At 33.6% G+C, this 23,967-nt stretch overlaps 1 protein-coding gene across 1 annotated transcript in view; it reads left to right on the forward strand.

Annotated features, from left to right (window-relative positions):
• The first annotated feature begins 3,529 nt into the window (after nucleotides 1–3,529).
• The window catches only part of LOC123530371 (neurogenic locus Notch protein-like), a 38,567-nt gene continuing 18,129 nt past the window's right edge, over nucleotides 3,530–23,967 (forward strand). The window contains exons 1-4 of the mRNA XM_053521680.1: nucleotides 3,530–3,652; nucleotides 7,714–7,856; nucleotides 14,914–15,035; nucleotides 17,394–17,788. Coding sequence (XP_053377655.1) covers nucleotides 3,536–3,652; nucleotides 7,714–7,856; nucleotides 14,914–15,035; nucleotides 17,394–17,788 — 777 coding nt within the window. The 5' untranslated portion in view covers nucleotides 3,530–3,535. The remainder of the gene's footprint in view (nucleotides 3,653–7,713; nucleotides 7,857–14,913; nucleotides 15,036–17,393; nucleotides 17,789–23,967) is intronic.

A 23,967-nucleotide genomic window follows, 5' to 3' on the forward strand; every position in this document is an offset into this window, starting at 1 on the left:
CGTTTCCAGACTTGAATTTACCAGAATTCTGAATTGCAAAGCCGCAAACCTCCAACTTCTACTAATGAAGTTTGTTCTACAAGAAATCTGCTCTAAAGCACATAATGTACATGTGCAGATCGTGCATTTTAGTATATCTGGGTAAGTTAGCTTATGCCGACAGAAAACGAGCATTTTTTTCTGAATTGTCCTACTGCATTAAGACATCAGTTTCATTAACAAAACTATTCCCATGATTATATATACAGCTATGATCGGTGTTTTATAAAATAATATTTTTTTGTTATGTTCCAGAGTTGTCGAGTTCAAAGCTACGTGTGATAATGCTACTATCAGCAGTTTAACGTTCAGTACGCATTTGTACATTCTAAGCTTGACAAATAAAACTGCATTGTCACACTATTTCCCGAGCATTCTTTTGAAAACACCACCAGTTACACAGACCAATATTAGAGGGGTAAATATTCCGATATCTTTTTTTTACCATATCATGTTTTAAGCACATCATTGATTTACTTTGAATGTAATTTTTATACAGTTTAGTTCTTTTCGTGAGATACCGGTAGTATAGACTAGTATACATGACATTGTATACACTAGTATACAGCTTCTGTTATTTTCCTTTTAGTAAGTATTGATATTGTCTTTGCTTTATACTTGCACAAGGTATTTTACTGACTTCTTCCACTTTTTGATATCAATCAAAATAACATTCTTTATTAATTTCCACTCTGGCTTCTTTGCAGGCACACATGTTTATGATGTTGAGGGTGATAAGTTATCATGACAAGAGTTCAGCATGTAGGCATAGCTGTAATATACGGATAACTGTGTGCATACATCCGCAGCAAAACAAGTGAGAATGCTAAACTACTATATAACTCATCACTATAAGATAAAGCTAATCGTTAAAACTGAGTAATCTGATTGAATCATTTAGCTTACAGCCTGCATCCCCACTTCAGTCCATGAACAGGCTCAATCAAACCGAGCCTGCACCTTACTGATTTATATCGGTTGGACAAATTGTTAGCTCACCTGAGCCAAAGGCTCATTGTGAGCTTTTGTGACCGCTCAATGTCCATCGTCCGTCGTCAGTGACTGTCGTCCGCCGTGCGTCCGTCAACATTTCTTTAAAAAAACAATTCTTGAAAACCACTGGATAGAATTACATCAATCTTTATAGAAACGAACCTTTGGTGGCCTCCTTTCAAAATTGTTCAAATAATTGAATTCCATGCAGAACTTTGGTAGCCATGGAAACCGAAAAGAAACACTTTAAATATCTTCTTGTCCAAAACCGCAAGCGTTGAGTCTTGGTATTTGGCATGTGACATCATCTGATGGTCTTCTGTGAAGATTGTTCTAATTGTGCCTCTGGGGTGAAAAGAGGCCTGGCCCTGGGGGTCACAAGTTTTACATAGACGTATATAGGAAAAAAACTTTAAAAATCTTCTTGTCTAAAACCAAAAGACCTTGGCCTTTGATATTTGGTATGTAGCATTGCCTTGTGGTCTTCTACACAAATTATTCTTATAATACCCCTGGGGTGAAAACAGGGCCTGCCCCGGGGGTCTTAAGGTTTACATAGACTTGCATAGGGAAAAACTTTAAAAATCTTCTTGCCTGAAACTGCAAAGCCTAGAACTTTTGATATTTGGTATGTTGCATTGCCTCTACCAAAATTGTTCAAATTAAGCCACTGGGGTGGAAAGAGGCCCTACCCTGGGGTTTCCAAATTTAACATAAACTTTCTTGTCTGAAAGTTCAATGCCTAGGCCTTTGATATTTGGTATGTAGCATTGCCTAGTTGATCTCAAATAAGATTGTTCAAATTATGCCCCTTGTTTGAAAAGAGGCCCCGCCCTGGGGGTCACTTCTTATACGAATTATATAGGAATAAATTCTTCAAAAATTATCGGGGCAAATTTCTTAGACTGTTTAATTATAATTACCGGATGATCCCAAGAGATTATGTGTCACTTTACTGTGATCTTGACCTACTAACCTACTTTCTTGATTTTTAAGATATAGCCGTGAAATTTGGATGACATGTACAGTTTTGCACACCGATCTTAAAACTGACTTTCACTGACCATGAATGCGATCTACTGACCTTCTTTCTTACATTTTAGCATCAGTTTGCCATTTTAAACATATGGCTCATATTACTCAGGTGAGCTATTCAGGGTCATCATGACCTTCTTGTTTATTTTATTGTTTAAGCAAACATCATTTATCTATTTTTAACTTTAAAGATACTAGGTGCCTTTCATTATGCTTTTTAGAGTTCAGATAGGATCGCTACTGTATCGTTATTGTGCATTTATATCATAAATGTATATTCCTTTTCCATATCAAATTAAATATTAATAAAAATCTGTCCTTCTCTTTTTTACTCCAATTTCAGCTCTAATAATTTTCGACTTATTTTTGTTTACGACCTCAACGACAAAAGACTGGTCGAATATTTTCATTTCTAAAAACTGTTTATAAAGGGGTATCATTATTATTTAAAATTAGTCAATTAAAAATAAGTTTTGTCGGTATAGATCTAGAAGCTGATTACAATTTAAAACTGACAAATTAGAATTTCGTGATATTTACAGCCAGTTAAAGACGACATCTGTCATTACCTATGAGGAAACCATCATCAATGTTGACATAACTGGAATGATTAAGTCCGAGAAATCAGACATTTTGGTGTTTAAGGCAATTTTAACTAAGATTTTAATCAAAAGGAAGTTTTTTCCGGCTTATATCGATGACCTACCAATACCTTTATATATCTTTAAAGACATTTATGTACTGGATTTAGGGAATCAGTTTTAAAAGAATCATAAAACAGTTTTTCTCTTAATGTGTATACATCAACATATTGTTTATTCGACTTTGAGATTGGAATACATACATACATACATACATACTTAAATACATACATAGCGAGTGAGTGAGAAAAGAGAGAGGTAATTGACATTTTTCACCATGATAATGGGATGATGTAATTAATGTCATCAAATTTCCAAAACCATAAAGCACTTGTAACAAAAGAAAACATGACTTTCAAAACACTTTATATTAAATAGATCGAGAACATTTAGCATACTTTCATGATATTTTTCTTAATCTGGCATTCGTTTGCATTTTTGTTTAAATAGTAGAAAAAGCAATATATTTAGAAGAATCTCGATGACCTTCATTTTTGTCAGTTATTTCTGAGATCTACAAATGACCAAACTTTCACGAAAATTCACAAAAAGATTTCATAGGGACGGAAACTGTAGATATCGTCCTTAAGGAATGTCATTTTCTGTTCTGCTCGTGGCTCAATAAGCGGCGACAAACTGAACGCGTTAAAAGTATCTGAATATTTAACAATAGTGAAGCATCTGTGTTTAACTTATTAGCATTTTAATTCAGCTCCGTCTCTTTTCTCCAGCGTATTCTTCATAATAATAATATAATAATTTGCTATTTTTATAAAGATGTCATATGAATCCACTTCTCATCTGTTTTCTTATAAAGTTGCGTTATCATGTCATCCACACTTTCTACCACGAACCTGGCACTGTGCAGCGGGCATTTGATAGACCGGTCATCAGCTGGGCAAGGACAGTCAACCACATATTTCATAGGCCTTAACTCATGGCCGGTATGACATTTTTGATTTAATGTTTGTTTTATTCCTTGGTGTTTATTTCATAATTTACCATTTATAATAGTGACAGATACAAAAATAACATTTATTACTACTGACAGAATGATGCAAGTACATACCAAATGGTATATCATTATATATAAAAAATGAGAAAAATACATATGCTGAAATATAAACAAGTTGATTCTAAGTTTTAAGGCAGCTATTATAAACTTCCAACGTTACTAGTAGTAACAATATTTCTATTTGTTGAAAAAGTTAATGAACCCAAATTTGAATAGTCTTATCCGTCCAGATTGTAGAAAAGAACAGAATATAGGGTTTCATACATATTTTCAGTCTTCTGTTAAGTTTTGCCCCAACTGAGTAACATCGCGTTTAATCAAGTATAACAATTTAAAATAGCATGCAGTTCATTTCAAATAGTTAACTTATTGCACTTATTAGTTAACAACATTGCATTTACTTGTCTAAAATGCCTAAAGCTTACTCCAATATAGTAAAATAACATTGCTTATTCATTAGCACATACTAAGATAAAAAATGTTGTTACATGGTCTATCCTGTCAAGCTTTGCTAAATTATACTAATTTGCATTCAATAATTATTTCATAACTGCCTTACTTAACTTTCAAAATATGGTGTGTCCTTCTTTTCAATATGAAGCCAGGGCTATTTTAAACTTTGCTAGTATAAACTATGTTGAATTAGGGTCTTTTTAACTGAAAGAAATTATTTTCTCTTCTACAAGTTGTATACAAAAGATGAGATGTTCTCGCACTCTCATGTTGTTATTTTTACATATGCGCGCTCAATGTTTGTATGTTTCTAATGGACGCCCTTCCATAGGTCCAAATTGGAAATTTCTGTAATTTACCTTGAAAACATTGACAAATATCTACTAACAAGTACTCAAAGCTTACATATAATCCAGAATATCGTAAACAATATCACCATCGTAATTAAGGATGGCCGACAAAAAACTATTTACGTGTTCGGCTCATAATGCATAATTCAAACACTAAAACAACACGATATATAATCGAGTTATATTATGTAACCTGATGTAATGGAAAGGAGCTGGTCTAATGATCGACATACTGAGCTTGTAATCGTTTTTACGTTTTAAGCTGTAACAGCATTTACGCATGTTTGTTTCGCGATGATACAAATGCCATCTCTTCTGGACACGTTGGTGCCAGCAAATCCGGATGTCCTTCATCAGTGTAATTTATTCGAATATAAATCTGTTTGGGAGACATAGATTTTCTGTATTTGCCCATTTCCCCAAACGCTAGAGTGCTAGAAGTTGTTAGAGAGAGAGAGAGAGAGAGAGAGAGAGAGAGAGAGAGAGAGAGAGATGTGACTGGGAAAGTAAAGCGAGGAAGAGAGAGATAGTAGTATAGAGGGTTATTGGTCATAGCTTTATCGAATAAATTTGCACATAACTTGCACTTATCACCTCAGTTTTTAACATTACGACACACTCGACTCTGAATAAGTATTAAACAACCGCCCGATAACCACCATTTTTGTCAACAGACTGTCCTTAATTATGATGATAATTAATTAAGAGCCGATTAGCTGAATATTCGTCAATTTTCAAACATCATTTGTCGTCCAGCTTTCGTAAAATGTTTTTAAGATCAGCTAACATTGTTCAATTGCTTAAAAGAGTGCGCTTTAAAGAAATAGTAGTTTTGATCCTTTCGTTCATTACGTTGACATGTTATGATGCTAAAAATTTCATGACATTACTTTGTGTACGGATAAAAATATATACTCAGCGTCACTGAAAAGTTACCACCCTAATGGCCCTTATATTTTAAAAATCGCACTGGACTGTGTTAAAAGCATAACACGACTACGTTTTTGACGCAACTGAGACGTCACTGGTGTAAAGATTTGTCAAATTCGATTAACTCCATTTGAGGCACGGGCTGCACGTGCAAAATGACTTTTTCCAGCAATGTCGACATGTACGAAAATTTTATCGCAAATCATTCATCGCACTTGAAAGTTAGTCGACAGACTAAAAGGAATACGTTAAAAAATCCAGAATATCCTTGCTAAGAATGCCACGTTTAAGGCACGATCAACGCCATCAGGCCATTTGCATGGTTGACGCCGAACTTTCATGTCGTGAAATTGCACGTCGTATGTGCTGTTCTCACCTGACAGTCATGAAATGGGTTAGGAGACATGATCAAACATGGTCTATGAGTAATAGACCGCGCACAGGCAATGAAAATGTGATGTCGATATTGTATAAACAAGCAAAGAGGTATATATTAAGTGGTAACTTTTCAATGACGCCAAGTATATATAACGAAAGATCGTTTTTCAATTTGTCAGTTCAATTTGTGTTCTCAGCACTTACTGGACTTTGTGGTTACAAAGGTAAAGAGGCTCGTCACCTTTTTAAATGTACACTTCGTGGTAATGTTTGTTAGTGTAGACGTCTTTGATTGTAGGAACTGTGGACCCAAAAAGAAAGTAGAAATAGTATCAACTCATTTGAGAGGAAGTAGTCTAACGTCATGTCTAGGATCAGATTTCCATTTATCACAACCGTCTGCTTATATTGGTTTAAAAGGCATTTCGGTAGGGATTTTTCTAATGACAATTATTTTCGTTTATCAGTTTTAGTACTTTAATTTAAGTTGACAACCATGCCTTTAGTATCCTACTGCATTGGTTGGAGTGAAATGTTTAGTTTACTTGTCAGATTATGAAATTATTCTGCAAAGTCAATGCATAAGATATATAATTATCTGAATATAAGCTAAACAGATCGCATGAAAAAAGAAAAGCATATTTCATCAATACACGATGCTTTAAATCGAACTGGTCCTGTTAATTTGTTGGTTTAGAGAAGAAGAAGAAACATTTAAAAATAATATATAGCCTGAAACATTAAAAGTAACTTAAGTTATTTTCAAATTTTGTTCATACTTTATTACAACCGACGTAATACACTCAAAATCCATTGAATATAAAATTACTAAAATGCTGACACACAAACTTATGAAAATCAAATCGTGAATGATAAATTTTATTCACATGCGAACATTAAACATTATATTGTATAAGTGATATTTTCTTGAATTATGTCAAATAAACGCATTTTAAATGAATTTGATAATTGTCTCAGTTACAGCTGATCCATAGCATCCATAATCACAACACCAAACATTCTGACATTATTGAAAGCAAAAAAAAAAAAAAAAAAAAAAACACAGAAATATTTGAATTGAATATAAATGTCAAGGATTATATCCAGTCAGCAGCAGAATGGTGTAGCCTCCACTACTGATATAGAGCATATCATATTGAACATTAGTGGATTTTTCTTGTACATATGTGCTGTGTAGGGAACATAGAAACCTTGAACAATTATAAGATAGCTCTCAAACCCTAAAAGATCATTTAATTGAGAATACTTGTAAAATGTGACGTATTGTCGAACAAAATACGATGTAAAATAGTTTCTGATATATTACAACACTTAAAATAAATGTCGTTCTTTATATGAATTAGTACTCGTCTCACTGAACGTCTGTTGATTCTAAAACATGTAAAAATATTTATCTGACTAGGAATGAACTAAAATTACACATATGTATGACTATATTGCAATTTCATTTATTTATTGTGAAGTCAAGAAATTCCAAATTATCTTCTTGTGGCTCAGAAGAAACTGTTATCTCATAAAAATAATTCAGAAATGTTATTTGTAACACATTCCGGTCATTGATTTACTTACAAAGTATGTTTTACGAATTTGAACTACCAGAAACAATACATGTTAACCATTTAAACGTTGGCACAATTGTTTTTCGGATTTTTATTTTGTTGTTACAGAGCAAAGTTAAAGGACATTTTTTAACAAATAATATTTGTGAAACTCACAATCATGTTTATTGTTGTTTATGACATTTTAACCTTACATTTTTAATTTATAAAGTAATTTTGTCCATTAATCTAATTGATTAGTCATATTCGCAAAATATTTCAAGCATGTAAAATCCATTCATCAATGCATCATATTTCAGAGTTTAAATGTTGAAGTGAAATATAACGGACAGTCGAAATGGGATCGGAACAATCAAAATTTGCAGGCATACACAGCTGGAGTGACATATAATGAAACAACCAACCATCGAATGACAATAAAATCCAATGATCAGCATCAGACGTATGTATTCTCCCGCATTTATACAAACCGACTTTATGAAGTGTCCTGAAAATTTAGTTTTTGATAACGTTGTAAGGGGAAATCAGGAGCGCTAAATTTTTGTTTTCTGCAGTAATGAATTAAAACGACACCAACCTTTTGTGAGTCTCAGTGATAGTACTGAATGTTTAGTAAAGTTTTATGGGCATTTCCGACACATATCAGTTTATGCAAAGATCGCCTAATATAAAGTGCCTTTATTACCGTAATTGATTGACACCTTCTCCAGTTTGGGGAAGGACAAGAGTTCCGTCCTTTTTCAGATCTTAACCCGAATGTTGCCTGGATCAGTAATTTAATTTGCAACCTTCTGTGAGGTTGCTTCGTGTATTGGATAGTTAATAGATAAATTTGTAATTCTGTCCAAGCCTGTTGTTGACAGACACTATGTTGGCTTAAGCCGAAACCGGAGACCATCTTCTCAACAATGATAAACAGTAGTTGATAAGTCAGCAAAATGCATGTAGAACCCTTGTAGTTTGCTAAATTCCATGAGACGTAATTTGTCTTAAGTTATCTGAGAGCGTTAGTGGCCCCTTAGCCCCAGTCGGTTAATAACAGCACTTATCGTACATAATTTACTCTCACCCTGCAATATCTCAAGAGAGAGGAAATCTATTGCAAAGGCTGACTAAGGCCAAAAACAGTATGTGTGTTTCCAGTCTCCTTGAAAAAAAAGAGGTAGGTAGGTAGGAATTGTTTCTTTTTGGTATCGAAGGACAGAACAAAATTCTAAATTTTTAACTAACGCAATATGATGTAGACACCGAGGGAGAATTCCTTAAAGAAAAAGTAAACATGCTGAGTGTTTCTGCTTGCAAAATCCTATAGAATTATTTGGAAATAATGACAATTTGAAACTTGGAACATGTTGTTATATATTTTTGGGTCCTCTGGGACCTTTGCTGAATTCCTTTACAAATACAATATCCTGATATCAAGAGGTGTTTTATAGGGGAAATGGATTTGACCTCTTCATTTTGTTCATGTTGTTGTGGCACGATTAAAGCCAGGAAAGCATTGATCACTAAGTGGCGTTTGACATTTGCATGCAACATGGTGTCAGCGAACAGACTTAATAAAACCTGACCCGCTGACTACATTCTTTGGTTCCAGACGATTCTCTTTGTGTCCTGACTATATTTAAGCAATTATTAATACCTAAGAGCCAAACTACTATAAAATAAAACAGCTACCAAAATAGATTTTAAAATAATATGCCAGAAAACTATAATTTCAAATGTTATACATGTGTATTAAGTATTCATACGCTGTAAAGGCAATGCTTTACAAAAGAACAGTTGTTGCATATTACGTAACTCTTTCATTAAAATGGTTATGTCTATATCTATATGCTAGGTGGGTGAAAAATAAATACCAGACAGAAATATTAAAATCTGTTATATTCAAAATATGTTTTATAGATGAACTTTAACATATGCATCTATAAGTGTTTGTATGATTTCCAGCTTGAAAAACCAGAATTTTCCTAAAGATATGGAACCAGTGGACAACTGGCTTTTAAAGCAACATGCCTCCAGATTTGGCTAAAAAAATCTTTCTTTCAAATTGAAGTTTGGTCATATTATAAACATTAGAATATGAATATTTGTTTCTAAAATATTTTAATTAAAAATTCCAAATCAAGAAAAATATGACCGCGCCGGGAATGGAACCCCGGACCGCCGCGACAATAAAGACATTTTTCCGTCGTCATTACCAATAGCGCTATAGCTGAAGTAATGAATAATGACTTCAAAATATAGATATTTATAATCGAGACAGTTTACCTGGAGTAAAAGCGTGACAAACGCTTTTCGATTTTCGTCGTAAAAAGTAGTAAAAACAGCAAATTCTCATGTGTTTCCATAACATAAAGTTTGTTAGTAATTAAGTTTTAAAGCCTTCTTAGAAATATAGCATTTATTTCAAGATATCTAAAAAAAGATAATATATTTTTGTTGTCGAACGATCTGGAGGCATGCTGCTTTAATATAAAAATGTTTATCTATTTTAAAAATTCTAAACCGTTTAAAGTTTTTACTCATATAAGGAAGAGATATAGGCATAGCCACTAATAAAACGAAGTATAAATGCACATAATTCTTTTTATACAGTTACATACCCTTATACATGTATAATATTATTACAGAGCAGATAAATCATGGTGTCTTATTTCAAGTGGCATTATGGCATCATAGTGTTTTGATGACTGTTTTAGTCAAGTTTTTAAATATAGAATGCAACAATAAAAAAAATGACAAGCCATTCGGTCCCCTGCAGACAACAATCCAATTAAAACAGAGAGCCAAAAATTACAATAAAACTTCTACATTTTATTCTGTTCTTGTAAAGTGCTGATGTCTAACCAGTCCTTACACAAATATCAATTGAGGTGAATCAAAGTCAAAGCAAAATCTCTTCTCTGGTAGAATTTGAGCCAGTGACCCCTGGATCTTAGAGTCCGCTGCTCTACCATTACTACATGAGACCAGGGAGTCCAACATGCGGGTGACATCATACAAGTCATGTGCGAAAAATGTTCACCCAACAGTAAGTTGACGGCGCAATAAAATTTTAATTATACGGGTACATATAGTATAAGAAAACAATGCACAACTTTATGCGCCTGGACAGAATTCTGGAAAGTCATTGGTCCTGAACAGAGTTTTTTGCACTAGGTCCGACGATTTCTGAGCAACTGCCAGACCGTATGTCCGAAGCTTTTTGAAAGAAATACTTTATTTAAAGAAGGAATACGAATCCTGTCGTACCATGTCAATAATTCAGGATACAATTCCAATTGTATCTGACAAATGCCTCACTACTGACACATTCTTTTCACATATTTTTGGTGTTTACATTTATTTAAAGTAGCTCTTCTTAGGAAACCAAAAAAAGAGGCGACTTTCTGACCGGAAAATTTTCGTCTGGGCAATATTTTTTGCTCTGTCGGTCCTAGTAACCAGTAGATTTTTTCAACTTTTCAGAAGTTTCACATGCGTCAGGCTTTTTGATGCAGTGATATACAAATCCTCCTATGTATTGTTAAAGACAGAACTATTTTACATCAAAATTTACAACGAAAATCTACAGCCAAATCATGACCGTGCAGGAGCGCTGCCATTTTGATCCCTGTGTAATGTACGGTTACAGTATCGTAACGTACATGATCCGTGTATAATAACTGTTACCGTACCGTACCTTTCTCTACGATCGTTGCAGCGTCTCTAGGCGTGTTCGACCACAGGAACAAAAATGTTTCAGGTCAGGGGAAATGGTTCAGGTCGGTCGGGCGACACACCTATTTGGATTTTTTGTTGTTGTTGTTTTTTGGGGTGGGGAGAAGGGGAGGCTAAACAGAAATTTCTGTTTTACTGATAAAAGATTAACCCGTTTTATTGTAAATATTGCTACTGAAAATTCCAGCCATTGGGTTTAGATCGGATAGAGGGTTATACATATTGCCTTTCAAACTGGCATCACTTAAATGGTAGTAAGTTCAAACAGAACAATCGACCGCCTCAATAGCGTAGTGGTAGAGCGTCCGATCAGGAATGAGGTGTCTAGACTGATTAATATAAATTGTAGAACTTGTTTCACAATCGACCTAAAATAAATTATTATTAACTAAGCAGAACAATATGCCAATCAGTATGTACAGTACAATTTGCATTAAGGTGCCGCAGACTTTGAAATTAGAAAAAGGTGATTGTGGTATGATAGAATTTATCTGCAAAAAAAAAATACAAAGTTTCGGTACATGAAATGGATACTGTTTCGACTGTTATTAGTACATAAAGGAATGCTCACTAAAATAAAGATGAAAAAAACTCAAAGAAAGTTATTGTTGAATTACATACGACTCATTGTGAAAATTCAAAGTCAACAATTAATAATCTTTTGTGTGAAAATAATAGCACTTTACCTTGTCCAAACATTTATCAATATCCTACAGATTCTAATTTAAAGAAAAGAAGTGAAATAAATTCACTATCTTTATACCGTAAGCTCAAACACAGTATTTAGTTTGTTTACAAAGTAAAGCATATGAAAAAATATGGTGGTGGAGGAAGGCCACCTTCCAAAACAAAAAGAGTATATTCCCTTTAATACTTAGTACATTAAGGTAGCAGGGTACACTTAGATGCGAAAATTTTGGGCACGGATTGTCTTACATGTAGCGAGTCGCAATATTGCACTTCCCTTATGAGCAGAATCAGGGTGGCCATTTTATAAATTGCGTGCATTTTTTATGCTTTTAATTAATGGCAAGACCAGGATTCTCATACAAGAGTAAAGAAAGTTATCAAAACGAAAGGTTTACACCATCCATGAAAAATAGCATGTTGCACTTTTTGAACAGCCTGCAATGATCCCGCTGCAAGAACAATGCCCAATTTTATTGCATTTCTCAATTTAATAGTCCTTACTGAACGTCAGGATATAAACGGAATGGGGCCCGTCCAGCTCGTTTTTTTTTTCACACAATAGCGAAACTGTTCCTGAGTATCAATCAACAAGCACAGAACCCTTCCGTGATTTGATTTTTTCCGCGAAAAGGTGTCTCATTGATCATACAAAGCTACCAGCAGTTAGTTTTCCAACTGACATCAGAATTTTACATGTATCGGCTGTATAAATTTTCTAAAGAATTAATAATCATTATCTCTCACCTTAATTTACAGACATCCAAAATCAAGAAGTTCTAATTATTACAAATATTGACGGGAGCCAAAATTCGAAGTGTACCCTGCTACCTAAACGATTATTGTTACAGAAGTGAGTTGCTTGCACTAAGGACCTATAAATGATTACATTATTAATTTTCAACTTGGTATTCACGGAATACAATGCACTTAAATATCGAAACACATTCAAAAACTTTTGAAAATGTATTTTCATAAAAATCTTTAAAATATGGTATGGAATTTTGTTTGGAGGTCGAATCAATGTGAATATGTGCAAAATAACTTTCAAACCCCATTCACATAACTTACTAATACATAGCATGAATGTCAATGATCAAAACTCGACAAAAATGCAATTAACCTCACTTTTATGCCATTTAAAATGTGTCCTTAAATTCTCCACCATACTTTTATTAGTCTGCTGGCATTCACGTAAAAAATCGGGGTCAGACAAATTGTAAATGCAAACGTATTTGGTTGATTAATTGAAAATGCAGTTCGAAAAATACTTTACTTCATAACGTAGTGAACAAGTATAATGTTGTATTAACAACTACACGTACACTGATCTGAGTAGAAGTCAGTTTTTATGATTAATTCATTTTGTATTTGTTATTGTTGTCAAAAAGTATAACGGAAGTACTTCACAACTGAAAGCGGAAATGACTTCGATTCGGAAAATAGTCCGTTGTAAGTAATATTTTTTGATAAAGGGCCATAGAAATTAATAATTTTCAGATATTAAAGACGCATTTTCTGAATAGGATTCGTTATATGAAATTATAAACATTGATAGTTTTTTTTAAATTATACACGTGCTGACACCTATGTTGTCTCCCGTTGTATGATTAGAGTTACCGGTAGTCCAGCGCAGTAATACTTTTTGCAGTGAATCGCCGAGAAGTCGTGGGAAAATTAAAAAGCATGTAAATAAACTTTAATTAACCACTTTTTCAAGATCAATTTCAAGTGATATGCATTTAACCCATCAGAGCAGCGTAGCATCTTAGATACCTGTACTAAGGTATTCATTGTGTAGAATGTCATGTTATGCCCTTGCAATGCTAATCCCACACTGATTTTTTTTTTCACAATGAGAAAGATGGCGTCGATCCCGAGTTGAGATGACGGGGCGTTAAATTTTTACTTGTTCAAGCAAATCTGGTACGTTAGAAAGAAAATCTTAGAAGTACAACATTATTTGTTACACTGGTATTGTACAAAACCTGATGTTTTCTTATATAAAAGTTTAATATTTGTGTTGGATGTACTTTCACGAAGACCTCTGTTTTCTTATTGCATTCATAGTACCACATCCTTATCCAAAAAGTACTGAATATTACATGTGTCCATGGGTATTATATCAATTTAGGAATATGTATTTTATCTTCCCGCCATCCATTTCTTAAAAACCCACCCCTTCCTCATTTCTGCATGAAGTGTGAAAGTGGCAATATGCGTTTCCTTAAGAGACCTTCCAATGGAAGGATGAAACGTGGTCTCTTAACACAACTGGTCTCTTAATACAACACATGTTTTCTTTATTTACATAAATGAAACCTGAAAAAGTGGTCCTAAGAAAGTGTTCTCTTAATAAACGTTTTCTTCAAAGCAAGTTAAAGTTTATCTGATACCTTAATATAAAACTTTAGATCAGTAAAAGCTTGTTCTTTTCTGTTACTTGACAGACATATGTCAGTCAAATGGCTGATTCAACCTTTGATACTATTATTTTTGTGTTTCAATTTAATGAATGTTTCACGTTCTTATCGCCTTCACTCACATTCTTATTCCCACGCGTTTCATGGAAATTTAATAACGTCGATGGATAATTTATTCGTTTATTAGTTTTTAGGCATTTTATGTTAGAATAGCGATAGCGCATGTTCATTTCGTATTATAACATCTTCAGAATCCCTCGGAGTACGTTGGTACCACCGCCCTACCGGGTTCGGGCACCAACCAATCCCTCGGGATTCTGCAGACGTTATAACACGAAAATGCGTTTTCCCTACATAATAACAGATTATCACTTTGACAACAATTTTGATGTTGAACAAGAATAGCAGGTACATAACTCGGCAACGTCTGGCCAGACACATCCTAACACAATTTATAAATTGACTTTATGAGTTTCTTTTTGACATTTTATACACATCTACAGGAATCTCTAAAGCAGATCAATGTTTCGTCTGCAAATACTGAACGCGATTATGATTTATTTTACATGTTGCGAGGAATTATTCATAATTAACAAATTTTGGTAAATTTTAAATTAAAAGGCTTTACTCGTCCGAGTTGTATAATTACTAATATATTTATATTAGGTTAGTGTTGGACATGATGCTATGGTGTGCTTCAGGCTGGTCTGGAGATCACTGTCAACATCAATGTCACTCTACTAGAACTAAAATGTGCAACAAAGACGGAAAATGTGTTTGTAAACATGGTAAATATAAAATTTTACAAAACTGCTTGGAATTATTTTAGCGATTCGCTATCCTTTTCATGTTACAGAAACGACTAGTTTTGCAATTTTATTACCTTAGAATTAACACACAAAAAAACGGAATATATATAATGTCAGAGATGTTGTTAAAATACTGAACCAAATCGATATTCTGCATGTGTATTTTCGCCTGCTTAAAACCGGTAAACAAGTTTTGCACGTGGGCTTGTGCAAGTCTATTTCGATTTCGAGCTTAGTTTTGCATGCAAATACATATGGCTATCATTTAAAGGCATATAGTTTTGAAATTTATTTTTTCTTTTTTTAGGTCAATTTCCAACCTCACTGGGTCATGTCCCATAAATCTGACATGTATTTTGTCTAAATTATGACCCATTTTGGACTTGGTTAAAGTTTTACATGCAAGTTACTATCTCCAAAACTAATGCAGATATTCAATTGAAACTTAACATGTGTCTTCGGGGTTATAAACGTAGGTGATAGCATCAAGTCCTATAACTCTGACTTGTATTTTTGCCAAATTATGCCCCCTTTTTGACTTAGAAAATCCTGGTTAAAGTTTTGCATGCCAGTACATATAGCTATTACTTAAAGGCATATAGATTTGAAACTTATTTTTTTTTCTTTTTCTAGGTCAATTACCAACCTCACTGGATCAAGTCCCATTACTCTGACATGCATTTGGCCAAATTATGCCCCCTTTTGAACTTAAAAAATCCTGGTTAAAGTTTTACATGCAAGTTACTATTTCCAAAACTGATGCAGATATTGAATTGAAACTTCACATGTTTCTTCGGGGTTATGAAACTAGGTTATAGCATCAAGTCCCATAACTCTGACCTGCATTTTGGCCAAATTATACCCCCTTTTGGACTTAGAAAATCCTGGTTAAAGTTTTGCATGCAAGTACATATAGCTATTACTTAAAGGCATATAGATTTGAAACTTATTTTTTCTTTTTCTAGGTCAATTACCAACCTCACTGGGTCAAGTTCCATAACTCTGACATGCATTTTGGCCAAAATATGCCCCCTTTCGGACTTAGAAAATTCTGGTTAAAGTTTTGTGTGCAAGTTACTATTTGCAAAACAAATGCATATATTACACTGAAACATCACATGTGTCTTTTGGGTTATAAAACTAGTTGATTGCATCAAGTCCCATAACTCCGACGTGCATTTTGGCCAAATCATGTCCCTTTTGAAGTTAAAACTTCTTGTTAAAGTTTTGCATGCAAGTTTCTGTCTCCAAAACTAACGCAGATACTGGATTGAAACACTATATATCTTTTAACATTTAGGGTAATATTCATGCTTCTAGGACAACAATTCGAATAGTCGAGCACTGGCTGTCTTACGGACAGCTCTTGTATTTAATATACAGATTGTAAATAGGCGTTGTTTGGTAATTAAGAAAATTAATAGCTAAATATCTAATAATCTATACAAGAACAGTGTTTTTCTATAGAAAACATTTATGATATTCTCTTTGTATATTCCAAATTGTGCAGTTCATAGTACACAATGATCTGCTTCTCCATTGTTTAACATATATATGTTTCATTACTTTTAATTTTCATCAATATTATTGTTGTTAAAGTAACTATCACTACTTATCAGTAATGTATGTCTTTGATAATATGTATATAGAACTTCAGTTTTATTACAATATATAATAAGTAAAATATTTTTAAAAAAAAAACTTACTAAATGTTTGTAATGTAGAACTTGATATTCAAATTGATTTATATGTTTCATTATGTATGTTGTGCTCTTCGTGATTGGAGGAAATAAAAGATTATATCTATATGTGATATGAATAAAACTTACTAAACACAGGAAATAATTTTCTTGCATGCCAGACAGGATTTTCCCGTGTTTTTGCTAGCGCTGGAAAAACTCGTCTTACACCCCCGGGGTGTAAGGTAACTCACGTACTGGAATTTATGAATGAATGCGTAAATTCATAAGCTAATATAATAAAGTAGTCCTTAAACGAAATACTCTTTTTTTATTCTAATTCATCTATTCATGAAAGAATGCGGTATGCAAGAAAAAGAATATATCAGTAGTTGATTGTGCTGATGTAAATATCTGGCTCTGTGTAACTGTTTCGCGGTAACTCGTCAGAGGTCGACTCGTTATCGCCTTTACAGTTACCCTAGAGGCAGATATCTCCATCCACACCTTCAACCAGTGAAAAATTCTTATTCTTATAATATCCTTTAGTTTACTATATTCGAGTTTGCTTTGCAAACTTCAGTCTTCATATTTGTAGGTTTTAAGATTTAACTTTACCATTTTGCATTGAAACTTTCCTCATTTGGGGTTTTACTAGGGTATGGTGGACAAGCTTGTGTAGATATAAACGAGTGTAGTGATCAGTCCCCTTGCAAGAACGGTGGTACGTGTAAAAATACAATAGGTTCGTTTATATGTGAATGCCGGACAGGTTGGACAGGTCCAACATGCGAAGTCGACATAGATGAATGTGACCTAGGTTTTTGTACAAACGCCTCGACTTGCACAAACAGCCCAGGATCATTTCACTGCAGGTGTAATAGAGGATTTCATGGTAGACAATGTACTGATACAAATGAATGCAAGGTTCCCATGAAACTCTGCCAGCATGAAAGCATCTGTCTGAATCAATATGCATCGTTTGCTTGCATATGTAGTGAAGGGTATTCTGGTGCCAGATGTGAAAACGACATCGATGAGTGTTCTTTATCGGTAAGTCTGCGGCTTTATCATGATAATGGTGTTTGCACAGATTTGTACTTGAGCAATCAGTTTTTACATATAAAGTTACAGCGATTAAATCCAGATGATAAACACTGATCCAAATGAATATAGAACTTTACTCGTATTAGCCAGACTCTTGATATTGAGATATTCTCGATTGTTTGTAAACGCTCTCATTCGAACGTTTAATATACAACAGAGAGTTATTTTCAAATTCATTTTAGTAAGTGGTTTGTAAAAATAAAATAATATTTTCATGTAAAAGGATGTTATGGTTTTTATAATTGCTTTTTACATTTAGTACATTAATAAAATTTAACTGTTAAAGTAGTTTTAAACTCTCTAGCAAAATTGTGATAGATTTAACATGCATAACGCTGTTCTTTGAAATTAAATTCATTGGAAGTTTAACCTTAAGACAAAAGACTGCTCTTAAAAATATGTAAAATTCTTTAAAGATATCCAATGTCCATCTACGAGTAACACTACAATATTTGTCTTTAAATATTTACTTCTAATGTAGAATTTAGCCCGCCCGCTTTTAGCTCAGTAGATAGAGCGTTGGGTTTGCGGATCGCGGGGTCGTGAGTTCGATCCTCGGGCGGGGCTTATGTTCTCTGTGACTATTTAATAAACGACATTGTGTCTGAAATCGTTAGTCATCCACCTCTGATTCATGTGGGGAAGTAGGCAGTTACTTGCGGGGAACAAGTTTGTACTGGTACAGAATCCAGGAACACTGGTTAGGTTATCTGCCCGCCGTTACATGACTGAAATACTGTTGAAAAACGGCGTTAAACCCAAAACAAACAAATCTAATGCAGAATATGCTAGTCAGATGTATCTAACCTTACTTAATACGCTCGTATGTAGCTTTGGAAATAAAAGCTACTTCACAATTAAATGGCATAACAGTAATAACTATTCATTAATAAATCTTCTGGGCTCTTGATAGTAGCTCACATTTATACTGTGTTTAACTGTTTTAAATCTAATGCATAGTACTGTTGTACGCATAATCCCGTAATTTGTATGTTTGCATAGACTATTTGCAGTATATTTTCATTTTGCAAATATAAATTACTGGTACTGTGTACTTTTAAACAAAGGGTATATCTAAATTTTATCAGATATTATTTTTTGTTGTCTGTCTTTATATTTTTCTATTACGACTTCATCAGTATTGATATATTTTCTGGCCATGGTAGATTATGGAGTCCAGTCCGAAAGCTTTTCCTTAAGTGGGTGCTAGGGTTCGCAATTCATTACGTCTCGTGAATATACCTGACCAGGCCGAGCATGCTTGATTGTGTTACATGCTTCCAACACATCTTCATATAGCTTTTAGTAATGTATCATTTCTTTATTTCAAAAGTGTTTATACTCAATCTTTTGTCTTCTAAAAAACCAACAGAATAAGATATCATCTGTTGGAACCAAGTACAGAACTTACAAATAGATAATGTATATCACAGTCCATATCACTACGCGCTATCAATGAGTCGATGCTGCTTCGATGCCAAGCAAACATTTTAGAATAAACCAAACATTGATACGTTTATTAGATTCTAAATAATCACTGAATTTGGATGGTTTGTTGCCGGATTAATCACAGTTATGAGTTTAGGAGAGCAGGAATTGAACGACGAGGGCGTTATCAAAGTATCTAACTCTGTAGCATGGTTAATCAGACGATTAACCACAAGAGGGTCTTGATTGTTTTCATTCTTATAGGCTCATTGAAATATTTTGATAATACCTTTGCTCAACTTCATTTATTCGAGTTGTAATTAACTGAACGCCATGCGGTATTTTGACGTCATCAGTGACGTCATAATGGTCTCTTACCGGTCCATGTACGATTGTGAAATAAGAGATTCTACTTCTGTTCCATTACATACGAATTATTTCACGGCAAAACGGTTAAAAACAGCATTTCAAAACATAATTATGATAAAAAGTCATAATGAATTATATGTAGGACCGTAACAGGTTTTGATCTCTACGAGCAAATTACGACGTGGTGACTTCATAAGTATATGACGTAAAGTTTGACGCCATAATTATGTGACGTCTTATAAAAGTTAAGCTCGTAACTCGTAACACAAGGTCAACTGATCTAATGTGATGAATCGCTCATGATTCTGTTCATAAATAGTTTGCGAAATGATAGATTACTAGTTTATAAAATACTTCTCAAACTTCAGCTAAAAAAAGAAGAAGCAAATATCTATACCTTCAATTGGCTTCCTAACCATGGGGGTAAATTGTAACAGCATATGACCTTAATGACGTAGTACGCTTAAAATGTAGTACTCTAAAATGCAAATTATTAAATTTATTATTTCTTAAATATACCGGGCTATTAAACCGGACAGCAAATTGAATAATGTTAGAATTTTATTTTAAAATATTTCTTTTTAATATTAATAGAGTGATGCTATTTATTTAGTTCCTTAATGCTGCAGTATGTACAATTAATGTGTCATATCAAGAAATGATTTTCGTTGAAGAAGACAGATTCCTGGATATGTTAAATATGGGAAGTCATCATGAGATAAGGTCTGAAAAATAGATGTGAAATTAAGTGTAGTGTATTGTCTGACTGAATGTTTCAGCTTTCTGAAAATATCAAACGACAGACGAAGTTGTTGACTATATTTGCTTGGTCGGGTTGCTAAACTGAGTCGGCCGTCGCAAACTTTTATGAAGAAACATCCACTTCGTCAACTGGATCAAATATGCTTAACTTCAGTTTTCTTCATTACTCAATGTATCTAAAACTCTTGTTGCTAATAAATGTTGTACAATGAAAAAGGAAAATTTAACAAGTTTGTTCTTTGAAATCACAGGAACACCTGGATCTGTGATATTCATGAGTAGACGATTCTATTTATGTTTATCTTATTATAAGTTATTGTTTCTTTTTTATTTGAAAACAACAACAAATGAGACTGGAACATATATGTTGTCCATAAGTATTGACTTGGGACTCATGGATATTCCGTATGTTTCCGTAAATTAATATTCGGGGCCTGAACCAAAATAGCCATACCAAATTGAATGCAAGATATGCATAAATTTTCTTTATCAACAAGTAGCATTTGGAGATATGGTTGTGCGGACAAAACGTTCAGCTACCAATCCCGGGTTGTGAGTTTGAGACCTTTGTCTGAACATACCATTATTTATTCCATCAATAAACTTAAAAGGCGTATGAAATTGTCACACTTATTCCTTAACTGAAAGAAATACTCAAGTATTAAACATTCTCCTACGTATATTTCAGTAGACCGTTCTTTAAAAAGCGTTCGTTTATTCAACGGTCAATTCATTTATTTATTTTGATAGGTTTAACGTCGCACCGACACAATTATAGGTCATACGACGACTTTCCAGCTTTGATGGTAGGGGAAGACCCCAGGTGCCTCTCCATGCACTATTCCATCACGAGCGGGCACCTGGGTAGAACCACAGACCTTCCTTAAGCCAGCTGGATGGCTTCCCCACAAGAAGAATTCAACGCCCCGAGTAAGGCGCGAATCCACATCAATGAGGGGCAAGTGATTTGAAATCAGCTACCTTAACCACTCGGTCATGGAGGCCCCCGCGGTCATTTCAAGCTACTGGTGTCAGTACACGATAAAAAATAATAATAAAAGAAATACTTCAGAAATGTTTCATAAAATAATGTTAAAACAATAAGTGTGTGAAGTTGGAGAGAACTTCGACATTCGACATTGAACATTGGATTAGAGAACGACACTGGACATTTACAGCGTGAAGTTGGCGAGAAGTTAAACATTCGACATTGAGCAGTCGATTTCCGAACGACATTGGGCAGTCAAATCCAAATTGATAATTGACATTCGAACCTAGAAGGACATTGGACATTCGAACTGAGAACGACATTGGACATTCAATATCAAAACGACATTGGACATTCGAATAAAAATGACATTGGACATTCGATTTCAGAACGACATTGGACAATCGAACCGAACCAAGAACGACATTGGACATTCAAACCCAGAACGACATTGGACATTCGATTCTAAAACGACATTCGACATTTGATACCAGAAAGGCAATAGACACTCGAATCCAAAACGTAATTGGACATTCGATTTCAGAACGACATTGGACATTCGAAACCGGAACGACAATGGACATTCGAACCACAAAGACATTGGACATTCAAATCCAAAACGACATTAGACACTCGAACCCAGAACCCAAATTCATGATTTCCAAGTTTCACGCAAAAAATCGCGAATTATTGAAATCATGAATTCTTGAAGTTCAATAATTAACAAATTCACGATTTCCAAAAATTGTGAAATGTTGATTTCGTAAATTATTGAAATCGTGAATTCATGAATTCTTGAAGTTCAGTAATGCACAAGTTCACGATTTCCAAATTGCACGCAAAAAAAATTGTGTAATATTGAATTCGTAAAATCTTGAAGTTCCATAATTCACGATTTCACAAATTCATAATTTCCAATTCACGCAAAAATCGTGAACGATATTGGGCGTTCGATTTCATAATGGCAATGGATATTCGAACCCAGAACGACATTGGACATTCGTACCCAAAGTGACATTGGACATTCAAACCTAGAACGACATTGAACATTCGAACCCAGAACGACAATGGACATTCGAACCCTGAACGGCATTGGAAATTCAAATCCAAAACGACATTAGACATTCGAACCCAGAACCCAAATTGATGATTTCCAAATTTCACGCAAAAAACCGCGAATTATTGAAATCCTGAATTCATGAATTCTTGAAGTTCAATAATTAACAAATTCACGATTTCCAAAAATTGTGAAATATTGTTGGTTTCATGAATTCTTGAAATCATAAATTCATGAATTCTTGAAGTTCAATAATGCAAATATTCACGATCTCCAAAAAAAATGTGTAATATTGAATTCGTGAAATCTTTAAGTTCAATAATTCACGATTTCACAAATTCATAATTTCCAAATTTTACGCAAAAATTGTGAATTCTTGAAATCGTGAAATCTTGAAGTTCAATAATTCACAATTTTACAAATTATGATTTCCAAAGTTCACGCAAAAATCGTCAATTCATGAATTCATGAAGTTCAACAATTTACAAATTCACGATTTCTAAATTTCACTCAAATTTTGAAATTTAATAATTCACATTTTCCAAGTTTCACGCAAAAATCGTTAATTCTTTATTTCTTGAATTCGTGAATTCTTGATTTCATGAATTCTTGAATTCCTGAAGTTCAATAACTTGCGATTTCCAAATTCCATATTTCAATAATTCAATATTTCAATAATTCACAATTTCAAAAATTCTCGATTTCAATTATTCAGGATTTCAATAATTCACAATTTCACAAATTCAACATTTCAATTATTCAATAATTCACAACTTAATAAATTCACGATTTTCATATTTCGTGTCAAAAATTCAATTATTTTAATAATTCAATATTTCAGTAATTCACAATTTCAAAAAATTCTCGATTTCAATTATTCAAGATTTCAATATTTCAGAATTTCACTAATTCAATATTTCAATTATTCAATATTTCACAACTTCATGAATTCACGATTTTTGTATTTCATGTCAAAAATTCAAGAATTCAATTATTTACGAGTTCATGATTTTACAAATACCACTTCAAGAATTAACGATTTCATTTGAATACTTCATGATTTCTACTTCACGAATTCATACTCAAAAATCGTGAATTCTTGAAATTGAAATGTCACCAGCGGTGTTTCGTATTTTATGCTGAAAATCGAAAAGTGTTTGTAACGCTTTACTCGATTTAAACTGCCTCGATCATAAATATCTATATTTAAGGTGGAATAACACTTTGTAACATTTTTACAACCCGCATATGATTTTGATATCATATTAAAGTAAAAGTTGTCCCCGGCATGAATGTGCAACTGTTTTCTTGGTTGTTGGTGAAACGTTTTAGCTAAGACGTCACAAACATTACCATGCACGTCTGTTTTGGCGCCACGTTAAAAAGCGATAAAAACTCGGTTTAATTTCTCTCATTTGTTAATTTTTCAATTTAAAGCAATGAAACTTACATCTTTATGTGTGTTATACAAAGGTCTACGGCGCTGGACAGTATTTGTTACTTTTATTATCAAAATTATGG

This window comes from Mercenaria mercenaria, chromosome 13 (assembly GCF_021730395.1).
Source record: "Mercenaria mercenaria strain notata chromosome 13, MADL_Memer_1, whole genome shotgun sequence".
Classification (NCBI taxonomy): Eukaryota; Metazoa; Mollusca; class Bivalvia; order Venerida; family Veneridae; genus Mercenaria; species Mercenaria mercenaria.